Source organism: Parasteatoda tepidariorum, chromosome X1, assembly GCF_043381705.1.
Source record: "Parasteatoda tepidariorum isolate YZ-2023 chromosome X1, CAS_Ptep_4.0, whole genome shotgun sequence".
NCBI lineage: Eukaryota > Metazoa > Arthropoda > Arachnida > Araneae > Theridiidae > Parasteatoda > Parasteatoda tepidariorum.
Window position 1 is genome coordinate 53,366,895 of NC_092214.1, and position 19,497 is coordinate 53,386,391.

General features: G+C 29.6%; 1 protein-coding gene across 5 annotated transcripts in view; it reads left to right on the forward strand.

Annotated features, from left to right (window-relative positions):
* LOC107450104 (Zinc transporter 49B) overlaps positions 1 to 19,199 on the forward strand; it is a 38,589-nt gene extending 19,390 nt beyond the window's left edge. For all 5 annotated transcript variants that reach the window (XM_016065841.4, XM_016065840.4, XM_016065837.4 and 2 more), the window contains 8 exons: positions 1,136 to 1,271; positions 1,493 to 1,532; positions 2,069 to 2,140; positions 7,626 to 7,836; positions 7,912 to 7,974; positions 10,717 to 10,846; positions 13,736 to 13,849; positions 19,032 to 19,199. In XM_016065841.4, coding sequence (XP_015921327.1) covers positions 1,136 to 1,271; positions 1,493 to 1,532; positions 2,069 to 2,140; positions 7,626 to 7,836; positions 7,912 to 7,974; positions 10,717 to 10,846; positions 13,736 to 13,849; positions 19,032 to 19,076 — 811 coding nt within the window. In that variant the 3' untranslated portion in view covers positions 19,077 to 19,199. The remainder of the gene's footprint in view (positions 1 to 1,135; positions 1,272 to 1,492; positions 1,533 to 2,068; positions 2,141 to 7,625; positions 7,837 to 7,911; positions 7,975 to 10,716; positions 10,847 to 13,735; positions 13,850 to 19,031) is intronic.
* Positions 19,200 to 19,497: the final 298 nt, after the last annotated feature.

Consider the following 19,497-nt stretch of genomic DNA (forward strand, 5'->3'; position numbering starts at 1 on the left):
TTTCTTTCAGCTGTAGCTTATAATTTATGCATTTTTATATTATTTTAAAATATAAATAGCAATTAAGTAGCCTAGATATTGAACTTGCTATCTATTGATTTGATGATACATGGGAAATGCAGTAAATGTGATTACAAACCATTTTAATGTTAACTATAACTTTTGTCCAAAAATTTAAATCTTAAGCTCATGTCAATATTAATAAATATATATTCATGTTCAAACTGAGACAAGTCTTGATACAATTATAGATTTAAGTTTTTTCAAAAGTATGCTTAGCATAATTTGGATCTGAATGACTCAATTGCTACTTTAAAATTACACGGTTTTTTCAAGTTGACCATTCAGCTTTATGTGGTGTTTAATGCTAAACTTCTAATGCTTCAGCTTTATGTGGTGTTCTAATGCATAACTAAACATATTTTTGTAATTGTCTAATTTATTTTGTGAGAGAAAAACATCATTTATAAAACTAGTAAAATTTTAAGTTGGGGATATCATTAAAATAACATCAATACCTAGGATTTTTGTTGATTATTTCTAAATAAGAAAGTATAATTTTAATGTTTATTTGTTAAAAATAATTTTAAAAGTAACATTTACAGATCTAAACTTACGGTCGTTGTTGGCCGCAAGGTAGGGAAGATATAAGCCTTAATGTTTCAAAAAAAAAAAAAAAAATTCACAGATAATTTTCAGATTTAATTTAGCGAATATAATTTAAAAGCAAACTACAAAAATGAAAAATTAATAATTTTGCTTATTTTCTGCAAATAGAAGAAATTATTTTTTAATTATTAGCCTAAGATTGTTTTTTTTTTATAACTTAAAATACACTTATTTTTATAATATTATTTATACACTTATTTTCTTCAATTATAATAATTCCTAGGACATTTAATTCATTTCTTTATTAATAATAAAAAGTATAGAAGTTCTACTAAAAATAATTTGTAAGATGTCTAGGTTACAAGTTCTTTTGAAAAATCATGGAAAGTACCAAGACTTTTTAGTACTTAGGGTCAGAACAGCAATACCAATGTCAAAACAATCATGTTTGAAAGTATTACAAAATAGCTATGTTAACAAAACAAACATAATATAACTTCTTAAAGATATGTCCGTAATTTTATAGGTATGGATATCACAATATGCGTTATGTTGCATCATTAGTTAGTGGAGTTGGAATTTTTTTCTTGGGTACTGGATTGTCAATTTATCATGGCATAGATGGAATAATACATCCGAACACAATGGAGTCCTTGTATTGGGTGAGGTGATTAAAATAATTTTATTTCACTTTAAATTTCTTAAATCAGTATCTTTTATCAATTTTGATTTTTTTTAGCATCTAAATATTCTTAAGAATTAGATTTTCTTAATGTCTTTTCTTAATATTTTGGCTTTTCTTAATTTTTTGTGTCTGGAAATTAACTTTGCTCCATGCATAGTGGAATGCTCTGTATAATATATGTATTTCATTTATTTTTAGGCATATATTGTTTTAGGAGGTTCTCTTATTTCTGAAGGAGGTAAAAATTACTATTTCATGCTTTATCGTTATTCATTAAATATAATTATTTGGTTTTAAAAAATTCTCTTAAAATTTGTCTCTATTTAATTATACTTAATAGCTTGTTTTAATTCAGTGTTTAATAACACTCTTATTCTGAGTAAGGATTTAGTTTGTTTCTATCCATTAAAGGCTATCACATAAAATGAAACCCAGCCCTCCTCCAAGTGTAACCAATTAACCAAATCCATTATTGGGTTGTGTTAACACTTAGTTTCATTGCAACCGTTCTTTGCATTCACTTTATTTTGTTAAAAGAAAGTTTGTTGTGATGCACTGAATAAATATGTAGAATTGTTTTGTCATATTATTATTTTTTTTTTTAAAAATTAGTTTTACTTCAAAGTAATTGTATTCTAGATATAATTTTAAACTTCATTCACTATTATTCTGTCATGATGCATTTTATTACTCACATTTACTATTTATCATTTATTGTGAAATCAAAGAATTTTTTCTTGCAAATTCAAATTAAATATATCTTACTCTTATTAGGTACTCTTGCTGTTGCTGTAAGGGAAACATTAAGAGGAGCCAAAAGAGATGGAATGACTTTTGCTGAATATGGTATTATAAGATTCTGCATTATACTACAAAAAAACTAATGTATGAGCTCTGTATCTTATTTTGTTTTTTTAAACTGTTTTTTGTTGATAACTTTCTTGTTAAATCAAGTCTTTGAGCAAATATATTAATGTTTACACTAAAAAGTGTAAGTTGCACTTAAAGTGTGTGGAAATGATTGTAAAAGGGATAGTTCATACCTGCCAACCTTTCCGGATTTTCCGGAAGTTTTACGGATTTTCTTCCTTTTTTCCGTTTTTCCGGGTAAGAGCAAAATCTTCCGGATTTGTCCCGAGTTTTTGGAAAAATAATAAAATCTCGCCAAATTTAGCGCTTACGAGCCTTTTGCGGAGCAATGCTCTAAAATGTGCGCCGAAATTGCGTTGCGGGCTACCATAGTAAGGAGAAACAACCTGTTCTTCGAAGAATTCGCCAACTCCGCTGAGGGTGTTACTGTGACGTCAGTTTATGAAGAAGCGCGCGCCTACTCAGAGAAGTCCGTTGAATATAGGGGAGGGAAGGGGAAGAAAGACGGAGGGCTCTGCGCATTGGCGCCGGTTACGGGAACTTCAGAGGAGTCCGTTGAATATGGGGGGGAGGGGAAGGAAGATGGAGGGCTCTGCGCATTGGCGCCGGTTAGGGGAACCGTCAGTTGTGTCGCTGTTTACTTTCGTTAGTAGCACACGGTATTGTTAGGCTTGCCTAGTGTTTTCTTTTTTACGAAAATGAGCAAACGTTATCTACAATCATTTAAGGAATCGTACTGTAGTGATTTTCCTGGAATTTTGCGATCTCGAGATGGCGATAAATACGCATTTTGTAGCGTTTGCAGCTGCAACTTTATGATTTGTCATGGCGGAAAAAATGATATTAATGAGCACTTAAAATCCAAAAAGCATATTAAAAATGTTAAATGTGCACCTGGAAATTCCACAATAAGTAATTTTTTCGAAAAAACAAGTGCTGATGATGATGTAATTAGAGCGGAGTGTCTGTTCACCAGCTTTCTCATTGAGCATAATATACCACTGACAGCTGCCGATCATGCAGGAGCATTGTTTAAAAAAATGTTTCTGAAGTCAGAAATAGCAAAAAAATATTCATACGGGCGAACAAAAACTGCTGCTATTGTAAGTGAGCTGTCTAAAAGTTTCAAAGAAGAAGTTGTTTGCAGTCTTCAGAAGTCTGTCTTTTCTCTGGCAATAGATGGAAGCAATGACAATATGGATTCTAAGCTTTATCCCATTGTTGCGACTTACAACGTTGCTGAATCATCAACAATTCAATCCAGGATTTTGTCCTTAGTGGAACTAAGTCTTGATTCGACTGGGAGAAACATATCCAACCTTATTTTGGATGAACTGGAGCATTTGAAGATACCTTTGACAAACTGCATAGCATTTGGGTCAGATAATGCTGCAGTAATGTTAGGAAAGAAGAATGGCGTGATTTCTTTTCTCAAAGAAAAGCACGAAAATTTAGTTATAATGGGATGTTTGTGCCATTTAGTGAATTTGGCTGCAGAAAAAGCAGCTGCAACATTGCCCATTGATGTTGATCAAACTTTAGTGGATATATATTACTATCTAGAAAAAAGTTGTAAGAGGAAGGAGAAATTGAAGTTGTTTCAAAGTCTTCACAGTGAAGAAGTGAGGAAGATATTAAAGCACGTCTGCTCTCGATGGTTGTCCTTGGGGAGATCTCTGTCCAGAGTAATAGACCAATGGGATGCACTATTGGCATATTTTCACGATGAAGTGAAGTCAAAGACTTTAACATCTTCATCTTTGGCTTTGTTTAAAATCCCAAAAATGAGTGAAAAGATGCTAAAGATAGAAAGTCAAAAAAGGCATTCAGAAATAGAGGAAGGCACTTCTAATAAGAAGCTGAAAACAAATGAAGGAACCTCCAAAAATCTGAAAATGAATCAGTTTACTCCCAAAACTTCTGTCAGCAGAGAAGAAAACATTTTTCATTTTTTATCTTCAGATTTAAACAAAGCCTATTGCTTATTTTTATTGAGTGTTATTACAGATTTTGAAAAGCTCAATACGACATTACAGCTCAATACGATTCATATTTTAAACAATATGTTAACAGAGTTCTTAAGGAACTTAAAACTTCTGTTATTAAAGGGCAAGCCCTTTTAGAAATCCAATATCATATTGAAGCTAATCAATTGTTGGATTCAGAACTGTTTGTTGACTTCAAAACGGTAGAACTAGTTAAAAAGTTGAATGAAAAAGAAAAAAGAAAATTTTATTTGTCAATAAGGAATTATTATGCTACCTCGTGTGATTTTATCATCAAAAAATTTCCCATTAATAACGATATCTTGATCAATGCTCAAGTTACAGACTTAAAAAATATCGAAACCTCATCATTTGAAAGAGTAGCATATTTTGTTGAAAAGTTTCCTTGTCTTTTGATGATTAAAGAAGGAGAAACCAAAGAAGATGCATGGGACTGCCTCCAAAAACAGTTCACTGCATTACAGATTGAAGATTCTTTCAACTTTAAAGGCAGCACCATAGATATGCAATTAAATGACCTGAGTACCGTTACTGACTACAGCGGACAACTTAAATTTGACCGAATATCGAGAGTGTTGTTGGGAATCACTTGCATACCCCATAGCAATGCGGAGTGCGAAAGAATATTTAGTGTTGTGAAGAAAAATAAAACACAGTTTCGGTCATCTATGTCTACAAAAACTCTCGAAAATATTCTTACAATGAAGTGTCACAAACAAACAAATTGTTTTGATAATAAGTTTAGTGCTGATGTTTTGAAAAAGGCTAAACGTGCCACTTCATCCATAGTGAAAATTTAGATTAAAAAAAGAATATATTTTATTTATTTTTTTTTTGAATAATCTTACATCTGTTTTTCATGCTTACCCTTTATTTTTAAAGCTTGATATTAATTTTTTTTTAAAATTTCATGCATTGTTACATAATTTTATTATAACACTTTTAACTTATTTAATCTTTTCTGAAATTATTAAATCAATTAGTTCTTTAATTTTAGTATAGTGTCCATGATATCAATATTATATATTAAAAAGTAAGTTTTAGTTAACTCCCTGATGGATGCAAATTATTTTAGTTATCCATGCTTACTTAAAATGTTTTGAAGCATTCTTGGAAGTGTGGATTTTTTCCTTAATTTTAAAAATATGGTTGGAGTCCTGTGTTAACCTATTATTTATAAATCATTTTTCTTTTATGGATTACATATTTTTTCCATTATGGTAATTTCTGAAAATAACTATATTAACTTAATCATTTCTTTATAAACATATTCTATTTTATTGATTATTTTATTGTGTTCTCCATATGATATATGTATAACAAAATGAAAATTAATTATTGCACCAAGAAGTAGTTATTGGAAGTATGTATATATTGTGTGAAGCAGTTTTTAAGGATGTATAATAAATATAAATTCTTGCTAGCTCTATCATTCACTTCATAGATTAATATACACTTATGCCGTGGTACAATTCTTTATAATGTTTACAATACAAAACTGATTTTAGTATTGTAAATTAGATATTCTCACTCTCAGATTAAAAAAGGAGATTTTTGATTATCAATTCTCAAATTTTGCGTTCAAATTTATACTGTATAAAATCTTCTAGATTTTTAGAAAAATCTTCTGGATTTTTTTTCCTGGAGGTTGGCAGGTATGGATAGTTGTTGAAAACATTTATACCACTCTATTATAATTATTCGTAATTTACGCGGATTTTGTTATCACATTCAAAGATGATGTCACATAGTCCATCATCAATTGAAAACTTACCTCTCCACATTTTAATGAAAAAAATAATAGTTAAAAACAAAAAAAATATTATAATTTTTGGGGATAACATGGAGTAATTCGTAAGGTTTATGGGAAAAGGAAACTACCATATAGGTCACACCTCCATACACTGCATAACTTAATATTATTTATTTTAAATACAGATAGGCCAGCGCCTATCAACTGGAAATAACTATAATTATTATCACTAAGATTTTTTTCATAAATATTCCTTATTCATAGGAATCAAGGGTCACTAAAAATTATATAAATATGTCTGCACTCTGCATAAGTTACTATATAATTAATAACTATCTAATATAATGTTGTTGTTGTTGTTTCTAATCCCCAAGAGGTCCATCCTAATTAGACCAATTCCATAAGTCCAAAAATGTCCAGAAAGTCTAAAAACAGATGAGGTTTTGAAAAAACCTCGTTGATCTTAAAATCGATGCAGTTTAGAATATGCTCGGGAGAAGCCTGAGCAGTCTTACATTTAGTGCAAAGTCCAAAAGTCTTTTGCCCCTGAACATATGAGAGACACCTCAAGTGACCACTTGCAAAGCGAGATAAACAAGTCTGCTGGCTTCTTGGTCCCCCAAAAAACAAGGCACTTCCAGGTAGTTTTCTGAAATACCAATTATGCGGAGGAGGAACCCTCCAGAGGTCCATAAACATTTTTTTGCACTCTGCAAAGACCTCATTGAAAGTGGAAGGTAAATCTGGCTGTAAAGGTTCTAAAGAAGCATCTTTAGCCAGTGAGTCCGCCATCTCGTTACCTTTGATTCCAACGTGTGATGGAATCCATTGGAAGTGTACTCCAAAGTCCGCAGAGAGCCTGAAGAGCATCCCCAAAATTGAAGCCGCAGCCCTGTCTCCAACATTCCTCCAGTTGCTAAGGTGTTGGATTGAAGATTTGCTATCCGTCAGTATCCATATATGCTTAAAGTCAGGCTCAGCAATATTCTCAACATGTCTTAGGCCATTTTCAATCGCAATAAGCTCAGATCTGAAAACCGAGCAAAATTCAGAATTTCTAACTTTGAGACTCAATGTGTACATGGGTGTTTTAATAAAAACCCCACTACCTGAATGACCTTCTTCGCTCTTGCTGCCATCTGTGTATAGTTGTAAATCATCTGTTGGTATTTGGCTAATAGTTTCAAGAGCCATTTGTCTCATAAATTCTGGGTTGTCTTTACTTTTATGGGCCGGGTGCAACAGCTCTGTATGGAAATGGATACCAGAAAAATCAGTAACAGGGCTAAAACGATCTAATATAATAATAACTATATAATATGAACTACCAAGGAGTTTATTAAAAGTTTATAGATATTTTTTGCATTTATAGTATGAAGTATGCAGCTATATTATGAAAATTTCAAACACTTAGACATTGCTAGAATTTTCTTATTAATTATTAAATACTCAATAATTTTCATGTTATAATTGATAATACTATCAAGTTAGAATTAAAAACATACGGCAAAATCTAGACTTTTTTTTGGCATTTCTTTTTATATAATGTCTAAACTTTATGAAAATACATACTAGGTTTGCAGATCCAAATGAAGAAGAATTGAAAAATTAAAAGAAATATTGATTTTAAAAATGATTTTTGTTTTGGAATTTCAACACAAAAAAATTTATATATGATATGTATACTTATCTGCTCTCATAGTTTTACGAGGACAAGATCCAAGTGTGAATGTGGTACTCTTGGAAGATATTGCTGCTGTTGCTGGAATATTCATAGCAGCTGGCTGTATGGGGTTGACATCTTACACTGGTTTACCTATATATGATGCAGTTGGTTCTTTGGCAGTTGGTGGTGTGCTAGGCCTTGTTGCTTCGTTCATTATCTATTCAAATACTGCTGCTTTGGTTGGAAGGTATTGTACATAACTAAATAAACATTTTTATTTTGTATCTTCTTTATGTGATTTTTTGGAACAAACTTTTTTTAGATCTATTCAAGCGGAGAGATTGCAAGAAATTAATAAAGAAATGGAAAATGATGTGATGATTAGGTATGCTATTTATTTCTTAAGATTATCCATTTACTATAATGTTAACACTTTTTGATAATTTTTGATTTCTTCCTTACAATATTTGGAAATGAATATTAAGATATCAAACAATATAGTTTAGAATGACTTAGAAATGTAATTTTACTTTGTATTAGTTTTATTTTTTATCAGTGTTCTTAATTTTGTTCAGATTTCAGTTAACTAAATGTGTATGTTTCATCCTCTCTGTTTATTATATTTAGTATGCTTACGTCATAATTTATTTAATTCATTCCATTAGGAACTAATCCATTCTATTAAGAACATTTTTACGTTTGTATTTGAGTATATTGATGAAATTAATGGATTTAGATTGAGAAACACTTCTACTTTCATTGGGCATGAAACTTTAATAACCATAAATTGCTATCACTTAGTAGAGTTTTAAAATTATTAAACTTTTTTTAAATTAGTACTCATAATTAGTAACTAAGGCTGGGAATTAGATGACATTTATATATTTTTGTAATTTTTATTTTTTTGCTCTTTTAAAGAATTTTTTATTTTATTTTGTTGGATTTTTTTTTCATATTAGTACTTTTTTTAAAAATTTTAAAAGTCTTTCTCTTGTTTATTCTTTCGAGTCGCACACATTTTAATAGAGTCATACTATTTAATGATAAAAATAAAAGGTAAAATTGGGCAAAATAATGTCAGAAGTTAAGCAAGGTCTTGGAGAAAAACCTTGGCTTTTAGATGATAAGAAAGATATCTCTCATTTTTACAGGAGAGGCAACAACTTTTGATGTTAAAGAATTGTCTGTAAGAAAATAAATTTTCTTCAAATATACACGAATAAAATCTATAGATGTCTTAAACATCTTCAGGTTTAAAAATTTACACAAAAGCTCTTTTATATCTGAAAAGATCAAAAAGCATTTAACTCTTAACATTTTGGAAGTATGTCAAGTTTGCTTCCCACCAGGTATAATTATAATAATTAGTTTTACAAAACCATAATGATTAATTATAAATAAATTAATTGCAAGTATGACAGCAATAAAATGATTTTAGACATAATAAGCACAGTGAAAGTGCCATGTACACCAAAAAGTAAAAACCCCATGCTGAATAAGTATAACTGCCATGCTGAATAAGTAAAAGTACCATTCTACGAGTAATTTCACAAAATTGAAGTTTCGAGTTATATTAATGCATACATGACTGTGTTCATGTATCATGCAGTTTTCTGTTTTCCTTTTTGCTACTTTTGAATTTAACATTAATTTCAAAATTGAATGAAAATAACATGCCAATTTGTTTTTACAATTAGATGTAATTTGACATTTTAGATAGAAATGACATTTCGATGAAATTCTTGTATAATTAGAAGGGAATTTTTTTAAATCTATTTTATGGTCATTTTTTATGGTTTTAAGGGCATTTTTATGATTATTTTTAGATCATTAAAATCTGGATTCCACTCGTTACATTCCAATGCAGTAATAAGGAATTGAATAGAAAATGGGCGATAACTCAAGTTATAGTATTTTCTGTGATTTTCATTTATTGATTATTAACACAAGTTTGTTAATTTTAACTGTTTGTAGAGCATTATATATATATATACAGTACAGAACCCGTTATCCGGAAATCAGAAAACCGGAAAACCAAAAAACCGGAACAAAATTCGATATATTTTCCCGCCATTTTTAAAAAAAAAAATTTTTTTCCTCATAAGATTTTAGGATTTTTCGTTCTTTTTTGAAAGATGTTTACTTTACCATCATTTTGGAAATAATCATTAGTGTATTACTCTATCGTTTTTTCTTCTTTTTAAGATTATTTCCAAAAAAAATTTTTTTTTTAGTTGGGTTTAACAATAAAAAAACGGCCTTTTGCAGCGATTCAGAAAACCGGAAAAATCAGTTATCCGGAATAGCGATGGTCCCAATCGTTCCGGATAATCGGTTCCCTACTGTATATATTTATAAAGTTAAACCCCCTGTTATGGATGCTCCTGCAAAACTGATGTCTCTCAATATGGACATATTTTTAATTGCCCGGGAATCTTCTATGAATAAGCCATTATGTACATTCTCCGTGAAGCGGATATTCCCATAACTGGACGTGGATAGTCATTTTTGCCCTGAAACTTTTTTTTATCTGTTCAAACCAGAACATACTTTTTCTAAATTTGAAAAAAAAATTACTATTTCTGCTTTAATTGCAAGAAAAAAAACTTTTAACTTTCTGGTACTATATTAAATTTACCTTGCTTAAATTTCAGCAATTATTCTTATATTTATTGTTGAACAACTGTAATAAGCATTTTTAGTTTCTTCCATTTTTTTAGTGTCCTGTAAGAAATAGTTTTCTTCCAGGCAAAATGCCAACTCTGGAAACCTAATATTTATTCTTGACTTGTTACAGAAATGTTCACTATCTATGTAGTTTTATTAGTAATGAATGTATGATATGGTTATTTTACTAGTAATTTCTAATGAAGTGAAGGTTTCAATTTTGTATAAATTTGAGCATTCAAAATATATGTCATACTGTACATTATTCTCTGATTTTAATTTAACTCCTGAATAAGAAAAATATTATTTAACTGTCTTCATATCTACTTTTAGGACAAAAGAGTTGTCAAAATCATTACAGTTAACTTCAAAATTCTTATATCTTCGAAGAGTGCAGCTTTTATTTATGTATGTTAAGTTGCTTTTAAAATCATTTCTTAGTCTTAGCATATGTTTTCAGAGCCATTCATGATGTTAAGGCTACAGATATGGGTAATCATTTTGTCAGATATAAAGCTGAAGTTGATTTTGATGGTAGACAGCTGACACGTTCATATTTGGACTCTCAAGATTTGACTGCTTTGCTTGAGGTATCTTTATTTTATTCTAATTTATATTAAAGAAACTGTTATTAAAAAGAAAAATAATTTCAAAATATTTTATTAAATATGCAATACAGTGTTGTTTAATATATGTCAGTTTTTATTTGAGAAGCTGTGCAATAGGTAAAATAAAATTTTTTTTAACCTGAAAAACTTTGAACCTCATGATTGGATTTTTAATCATTAAGATGCAATTTTAATGATAAACCAGTAAGACAACCCAGTTTAGATATGATAATTTAGGTTATAAAGCTAAGATTACAACAAGAACAACAATATTAAGTAACAGATAAAATAACAGAAAGTGAAAACGACATAGAAAAACCTACCTATTGGTTGGTCTTTTTATTTATTTAATCGTACTATTGGGACACTGTCATGCCCTATATGAGCGTGCAAATTCTAAATGCTCAATTTGCATGAAGTTAGGGTGGCCTCTATGTGTTCTAGATAGCATCTTTGCCATCATCCTGTATATCAAAAAATGAATATGTTAATTTAGAAAAAACAAGGTTTTGTGTTTGATTTTGCAATTTAAGTTATAGTATGTGCTTATTAATTCTTGAGTAAACTTCTCAACTCATAAAGATTACTTCTTAGTTGGTAAAAAGCTTACTCACTAAACTTTTCATTCTGATTGAGTGAAGATTATTTTGTATGTTTAGAAAAAATTTTGAGTTGATAGTAATCATTAGCTTATTTGAAAAAATAAATAAATATGATTAAAAGAATAGTAAACCTCTCCCTTCTTCTGTCTTATTAAGTGCAAAAGTATAAGTTTTTAAGCATAATCAATTGTTTGTATTATTAGTAATGCTTAGTAATAGATATTTATAAGACGAAATGAAATTCTAAATATTTACTCATACAAAAAATGAGCACAGTCTTTAACATAATGAGCACAGGTTATTTTATTATTAAGGCTAGTGGAGATTTTTGTTTATTCCTTTATATTTTTGAAAAATATTTTTGCAAATTATTTAGTAATGTATGTAGTTAAATATGATTAAAAGCATATATTAAATACTTCCAATTAGGATAAATGGTACAAATATTATAAATACTTTCCAGGAATGTAAAAAATTGTTAAATTATTAAATCGATTCTGCTTGACTTTGGAAATTACCTAGTTACATGTCTATACAGATGGCTCCCTTTTTGGCTTTTTACTGAGCAATGTAATCTTTTGTGAACAGTTTTGTTTTCATCTTCCGCTTGAAAATGTCACAACTCATTTTGATGGAGAGTTACAGTTAATTCCTATAACAATCAACAATTTTACCTTCGACCCCTCTTCTAAAAAGGCAGTTTTCTTTTCTGACTCTATTTCTGCAGTGCAAGCTCTTTCCTCAAATAAAGAGGCCAAGAATTTTGGTGTCCAGAAATGCAGTACTCTAATTTCCATAAAGTGTCTTTTCAATGGATTCCCTCTCACTGTTGGTTTGGGAGAAATGAGAAAGTTGACTACCTTGCAAAGAAGAAATCTTTGTTTCCCTTTTAAACCTACTGGGAACTTGGGATTCTGTTCAGCTAAATTGAAATTTGCTAGATATAGTTGATTGAAATTCTCAAATGGAAAGTGCTTTCTCCATGAAACAGCTTTGCATCTTTAGAGTGGTTAACCTTGGAATGTACTCTTTTCTAAACCATAGCTTATTCCTGACTCACCTTGTGCAGTTACAACTTTTAGACTCCTGACAGGGCATGATTGTCTTCATGCCCATCCTTTTTGTTTAAACTTTGTTGACCCTCCTTCATGTTGTCTTTGTATGACTGGCTAGAATATGACCAATTTCTTGACCTTTCTTGAATTTCAAAACCTTTAGAGCTTGTGGTCTAATAGCCTAGAACCAAATGACTGGCATTTGATGAATAAACAAACATTTTAAATTACAGGTCCTTAGGACACAGGACCTCCATATTTCTAGGTCCCTTTTAACCAAAAAGAAGGTTCCTATCATAAATATGATTTCTCAACCTCTTTTTCCTTCAATTGTTATTTACATTCATAATATTTTAACTATTAATGGAGAGAACAAACTGCTTTTAATTGGGACTAATCAAGCACCTGCATCAAAGAAAAGCAACTATGTAATCTGATATTCAAAATTATTCTAATATTCTCTTTCAGCTATTAACTACAAAAGGAGTGAATTAAAAAATTACATTGTGCATTGGAGAATTACACCTCCTCGGGAATCATAACTTTTTTTTGTGTCCCCTCTTTGACTTTTGGTGTATTTGAACTGATAACTGTGCATAAGTAGAATCCCTATCAAAGTAATTTTTTTTTATAATAACAAACTTAAATATATTTATTTATATATTTTTAAAACAGGTTTGCACACATATCAGTGATTCCACTATACATTGGAAACTACCGACTCTTAGGACACAGGACTTTCATCTTTCTGGGTCCCTATTTAAAATATAAGTGTTCTACCTCGTTATTTATCTAGTATGATTTACATTTATAATTATTTTATCCATTGATTGGCAAAACAAAGAATTTTAAAACAGGAAACAGAATTTTAAAATTTATACAATTAAGGCTTTTATGTAGGACTACTGAAACACTTTCCTCAAGTAAAAGCAAAAATCCAATTAAGTGCTCAGCATTCTTGTTTTTTCCTTCAGCAATACATAATTTTTTTATATATATATTTAATGGCATACTGTTTTTCCCATGCTGTACCTATACTTTATAGTAATGTTTGCTCGTAAAAACAAATTTCTCTTTTCTTCATATCTAAATCAATAGACAAAGTTAAATGATCTTAAATTTGCGGAATTTATTGTGGTTTCAGAATTACATTATATTCCCTTATTTTAACTTCCATTATTTCTTAACTCTTACATATTTTTAAAATTTTTCAGGAAATGCAGAAATTGAAATCTATTGAAGAGGTCGAAGCGTTCATGCTTAAGCATGGTGAGAGTATTGTTGATACATTAGGAGGGCAAATTGATCGGATTGAAATGGCTCTAAAAGTAAGTGCATTCTGCTTATTGATATAAAGGTAGATTTCACATTTTACGAAATCAAGTAATAGTTATATGTCCTTACAAATAGAATTTCAATTTTCTATTTGGTCTGTAAATTTACTCTCTGTTTAAGTAAAAAATGTCTAAAATATTATATCCATGAAAATCAAATGAAATTTTTATAACTTAGAAGTTCATATTGTTCATTTAAGCATTTCTAAAGCGCATGAACTTAATCAATCTCAGGGCATTAAAGCCAAGGCTTTGTTGGGTAAAAATATTTTGGTGTATTGTAAGAACAAGGCTAATTTACAACCAACGTAGTAGTAAAGGCAATACAAGGTAACTAATAAAATTTTAGCTGTTTTTAATGGCCAAAAAGAAACTTTCTTACAGAAAGTTTAACCTATCATTAATCCTCAAAGTAATCTCCATCAGCATTCATCACTTTCTGTCTCCAGCTGTGTAATTTCTTTTGCATTAAAAAACTTAAGTTTTGGATGCAAAGAAATCTGTGAGTGCTTGGCTCAAGTCTGTTTTATTGGTAAAGGAATTTCCATGAAGATGATTGTCGAGAGAGGGGCAGTAGTGGATATCTGGCAAGAGGTCGGGTGAGTTGGGAGGATGGCACAGTCTCCTAACCAAGTAGATGTATGATATCCATGACCACCCATGGGGCATGCGGCTCTTAAGACATTATTCTGCTAGAAAAGAATACTTTTGAGATTCACCAGTGCTGTCTCTCTATTGCAACGCTTGTTACATACGTTCTGGTAGTGACTTTTTAGCCTGCTGAAAAGCAGCTCATAACAACCACTTGATGACTAGACAACTAGACATATAAAGTATAATTTTGTCTAATTTTAGGTCAAAAATTTTTATATTTCGTTGTATTTTAGCACTTTTTTTACTTCTATTGGGGCAAACTACCCTGGTGGCAGGCAATGGAAAATTGAGAAAAGTCTAGGAAAAATTAGAAAAGCACATCATCAGTTCTTTCTTTGTTCCTACTCTTCCCTTCCCACAGATTGTGAAACTGTTGTTTGTTGCACTCCACTGACCTTAATGCGGGAATAAAAAAAAGCAGCTTTATCAATCATTTACTCGCATGGGCATTATTGTTTTCTTTTTAAATTCAGTAAATCCTTTAATTTCTGCACTAATGGTTTTTCTTTCATATTTATGATAAATTTAAAATTCACCTTTAAAGCCCATTTTTCTTATTTATTACGCATCCTATCTATGGATCGCCATTCAAGATCACTTGATTTAAAAACCAAACATCGTGATTCGAATGATTTAAATAAGTACATAGCAATTTAAAATCCAATACTGTGACTCATATTCACGTGATTTTTATTCAATATCGTTACTCTTATTCTCACTATTTTAAAATCAAACTTCACGATTCGTATTTTCACAATTTATGAGTTATGCATTGTGATTTGCACTTACGTGATTCAAAAATTATCCATCATGATTTTTCTTAACACAAGTTAAAAATTAAACATCTTAATTCGTATCAATAATTTAAAAGTTCGATCATAATTTAAAAATTGAACATAATGATTAATATATATATATGTGATTTAAAAATAAAACTGTGATTCATTCCCACGATTTAAAATTGCTCATCACGATTTATATTTGCATGCTTTAAAAATTATTATCATGATTCATATTCATGTAATTTAAAAGACTGGAATTCTGATTCGCAATCACATTACACATTGGGATCCATATAAACATGATTCTAAAATCACGATTATATTTCTGTGATTTGAAAATTGCACATCGTGATATGCAATTTAAAATTATGCACCACCATTCAAGATCACTTAATTTAAAAGCCGAACATCGTGGTTCAAATAATTTAAAAATCCAATATTGCAATTGTTATTCTTGCTATTATAATATCAAACATTGTTATTCATAGTTCCGCAATTCAAAAATCTCACATTGCGATTCACATTTACGTGATTTAAAAAATACATATCACGATTAATATTCGTGAGATTTAAAAAAGAAACATCCCAATATGAATTTGCGTGATTTATATTGAAGAGTTTGCTATAGCTAATTTTATGGATAAACAGCAAAAAAAGGTTAGTTTTGTATCTAGCCTACTTATAAAAAGCAATGTTTACTAATTATAATTTTCTAAACTTGAAACTTGACCATAAAAATTGATATGTCTCGACCCTTAACATAAATTTTTTCTGCTAAAATTTTAGGTATTTTTTTTTGCAGCCACAATCACTCCTCTAATATTTAGTTCAAGGGTCATTGTAGCTTAATAAAATGTACTTGAAATTTTAGCAGGAAAAAAGTGTGTGTTTTAATAAAATTTCTTCTTCATTTGTAAAAGATTTCATCCACTAGATTATTGCCAATGCTTGAAAGAGTAATATTTACATAATATTTAATAAGCTCTGCTGTCTTAGTCAAAGAAAATTGATAAATTATTCAGGGAATTTTGAGATAGAGAATTACTATCCATCTTGCAACTGAGTTTCTTTCAACTTCTTTCTTGGTTTGGGAAAATTAAATATGAGAGGATTTCACTAATAAAGTTGGAGATCTTGTTATTTCCACACATTTTTAAAAAAAAGGTTAAGTCAGCTATATATAGTACAGTGTGTAAAAAATGAACGGAACACCCTGAATGATCCGATCTTCATGTTTTAGGACTCACGCTTAATGGTTAGAAAAAGATCACCTAATTGTGATAATTAATAAAGGAATCAGACATAAAAACAAACTTTCTCTCAATGGATTCGGATTTCTGACACCCAAAATATAGGGGGTAGGCGCAATCTGGGAACTATGGTCCCTATAGTTTGGTAAGGACAGTGGTTCAAAGTTTGTTCCCCTTAATGTTAAGTTTATTTTTTGTTTATTTTGCTCGGACACTTTTTAAACTAATTGAAAAAATTTTGCGCACAATTATATAATTTATTTATCTAAAGAATTCTATTCTATGCGAAAAAATAACTTTTAGTAAATTTTTATTATTTAATTTAATAATAGTCTAGTATTATTATAGTCTAGTATTATTATTTAATCGCTTTCATAATAGTTTAATTTAATAAAAAATTTTGAATTGTAAGGTATAAATTTTTAAAATTGTTTTAAGAAATATAGTTTTTTATGGCAAAATAAAAAATTTGTGCAAAATCAGTTAAATAGTTTGAGAAATCAAATTTCGAGAAAGTCTTCTTTAAAAAAAAACAAAATTTGTTTTCTCAGGAACTATTCAACCGATTTCGCTCAAATTTTGTATTTTGCCATGTAAAAATATATTCTTAAAAAATAATGTAAAAAATTGTATACCTTACAATTCAAAATGTTTTTGACAATTATGAAATAAATAATTGAAAAATTGTTATTTTTTATTATCTTAAAAAGTTTACAAGATATGGTGAAATGCACAAAAAATAAAATTAGCATTAAGGGCACTAAACTATGGGGAGCATATTTCCCAAATTGCAGATACTTCTTAAATTTTAGGATAAGATATCTGATTTTGTAACTTCAAACAATGCCTGCACTAATTAATTAGCGTATTTTACGTCACCCCTTCAAACCATTAAGATTGAGTCCGAGAAGATGAAAACCAGATTATTAGATCAAAAGTTATTCAGGGTGGTCCTTTATTTTGCGCTTGCGCTGTATTGTCCAAATTAACCTGAGTAATTAATACCTGAGTATTCATTATTGTTATTTACTATAGTTTTAATCAGCTGAGTAAAAGTAAGTATTACTCCTTTTTTATTGCATATCTGAAATTTTGAAAGGAATATATTAATTATTTGGCTATAGTTGAAAAAACGTTGTGATATATAATACATATAAATGTATTCATGCAATGTGTTGAATTTTCTTGTCAATGTGTAGTGTTGATTCAAAAAGCTTATCGTGCTTTGTGTTCCTACATTTGTTTTTTACAAGTTGACAACTTAGAACTTGATTTAATATAGTTACGGTATAGTGGCAATAAAATTGGTTGCATGCAGCTTGCCACTCATTATTTTTTGTAGACTTCCTAAAACCTGTGCAGAACCCACTTGCTAAGCCCGTATGTATTACCTAAGCTGTGTAGATTAATGTTTCTGATGAAACTGTTCAAACTGTCTTCAAACAGACTTCAAACTGTCTTGGAAGTTTACCACATGTTAGACTACTGTCCTTCTCAATCTGCCTACAGGGCTTCATTATTCAAGGCAAGGTTCGTCCCACAGAGACATCTCCCAACCTGGATTTTTGAAACTAATGCCTTACAGTTTGTTCACTATTCTAAAACACTTCACTTATTCGTTGCCCACTTTGAAATAAGTTAAGCAACACCGACCAAGCCTTTTGGACACTTCCATTTGTCTTCGCTACTGTATGAGTTTTGATTGATGAAAGTATGTGGCAGACCTGCTTTTGTAATGACTGATATTCCTTCACTAGACCAACAAGTTTTTAAACCATGCGATATACTTATTTGCAGATCTATACTCACTTCTTTCAATGGGAAAGCAAAAATGGCAAGAACTTAAATGGTTACCTTGTATTATGATAAAGTTTTGTAACCCACCTTTTAAGTTTTTAAAATGTTTGATATGATGCAATCCTCTAAAGATAGAGTTATATACATACACAAGATCAAAGTAAAAAAAACAGAAATGTGTGGAAAGCCTCATCCTTCAAAGGGCAAAGTAACATAAAGTATTGTAGATATACATGAAGTGAGAAATATTATAATTTTAATGACACAATTTCAAATCATATATCTTAAAAAAGTTTTACAATTCAAACTTTAAGAATTTCTTAAACTATTGAACCAGTGGATTACAAAACTTTCGCAATCATTTTAGAAAATAATATTTAGGTAATCTATACTTAAATAATGAAAGTATTTTTGTTATCAGATTTAAATGCTACTGGAAATAATGCATGCTGTTCTTTTAAACTTCATAAGGTCATTGAAGGATTTTCCATGTTACTTCTAAAAAAAAAAAAAGACATAGAGCACCTTTTTAAGGGTTAAGAAAAAAAATTAAGCCTAGTATCAAAATTGTGGGACCATATTTATTTTTAGTTTATGAATTACTCAAAGTTAACGATACTTCTAGGATTACTACATCTGTATTTTTTCAAACTATCAGATGTTAAACAATTGAAATAATTTTGTATTTTGCAGAAAAAACACCCTGAAGTAAGACATGTTGATTTAGAAGTTTTATGAATTACTACTTAGAAGAAAAAAAGCTTGTAGAAATGTATATAATTTAAATATATTTATTATAAACCTGTACAGAAGTGACTGGGTGCTACTGCATTGTAAATAAAAAAAAAGTAATGCACAACACATCTTTGTTTAGTAACCTTTGTTTGTAATTTATAATTTCTATATTGTAAATTGTGTGTTATTTTAGTAATAAAATATTATATACAAAAAATTTCACAGAGGTCTTGATCTAAATGTATTTTCAAATGTCTTGTTTATCCTACAAAAATTTTATTAAAATATTTGTCGAGTAACTCTGACCTGTTTCAATTTCATAAAGTTATAAAAATTTTTGTTGGAAATTGTTCAAAATATTACTATTTTGCTGAAATAGCTAGAATCTCATTTATGCTCTATCACAACCTTTCGTCCATTCCAT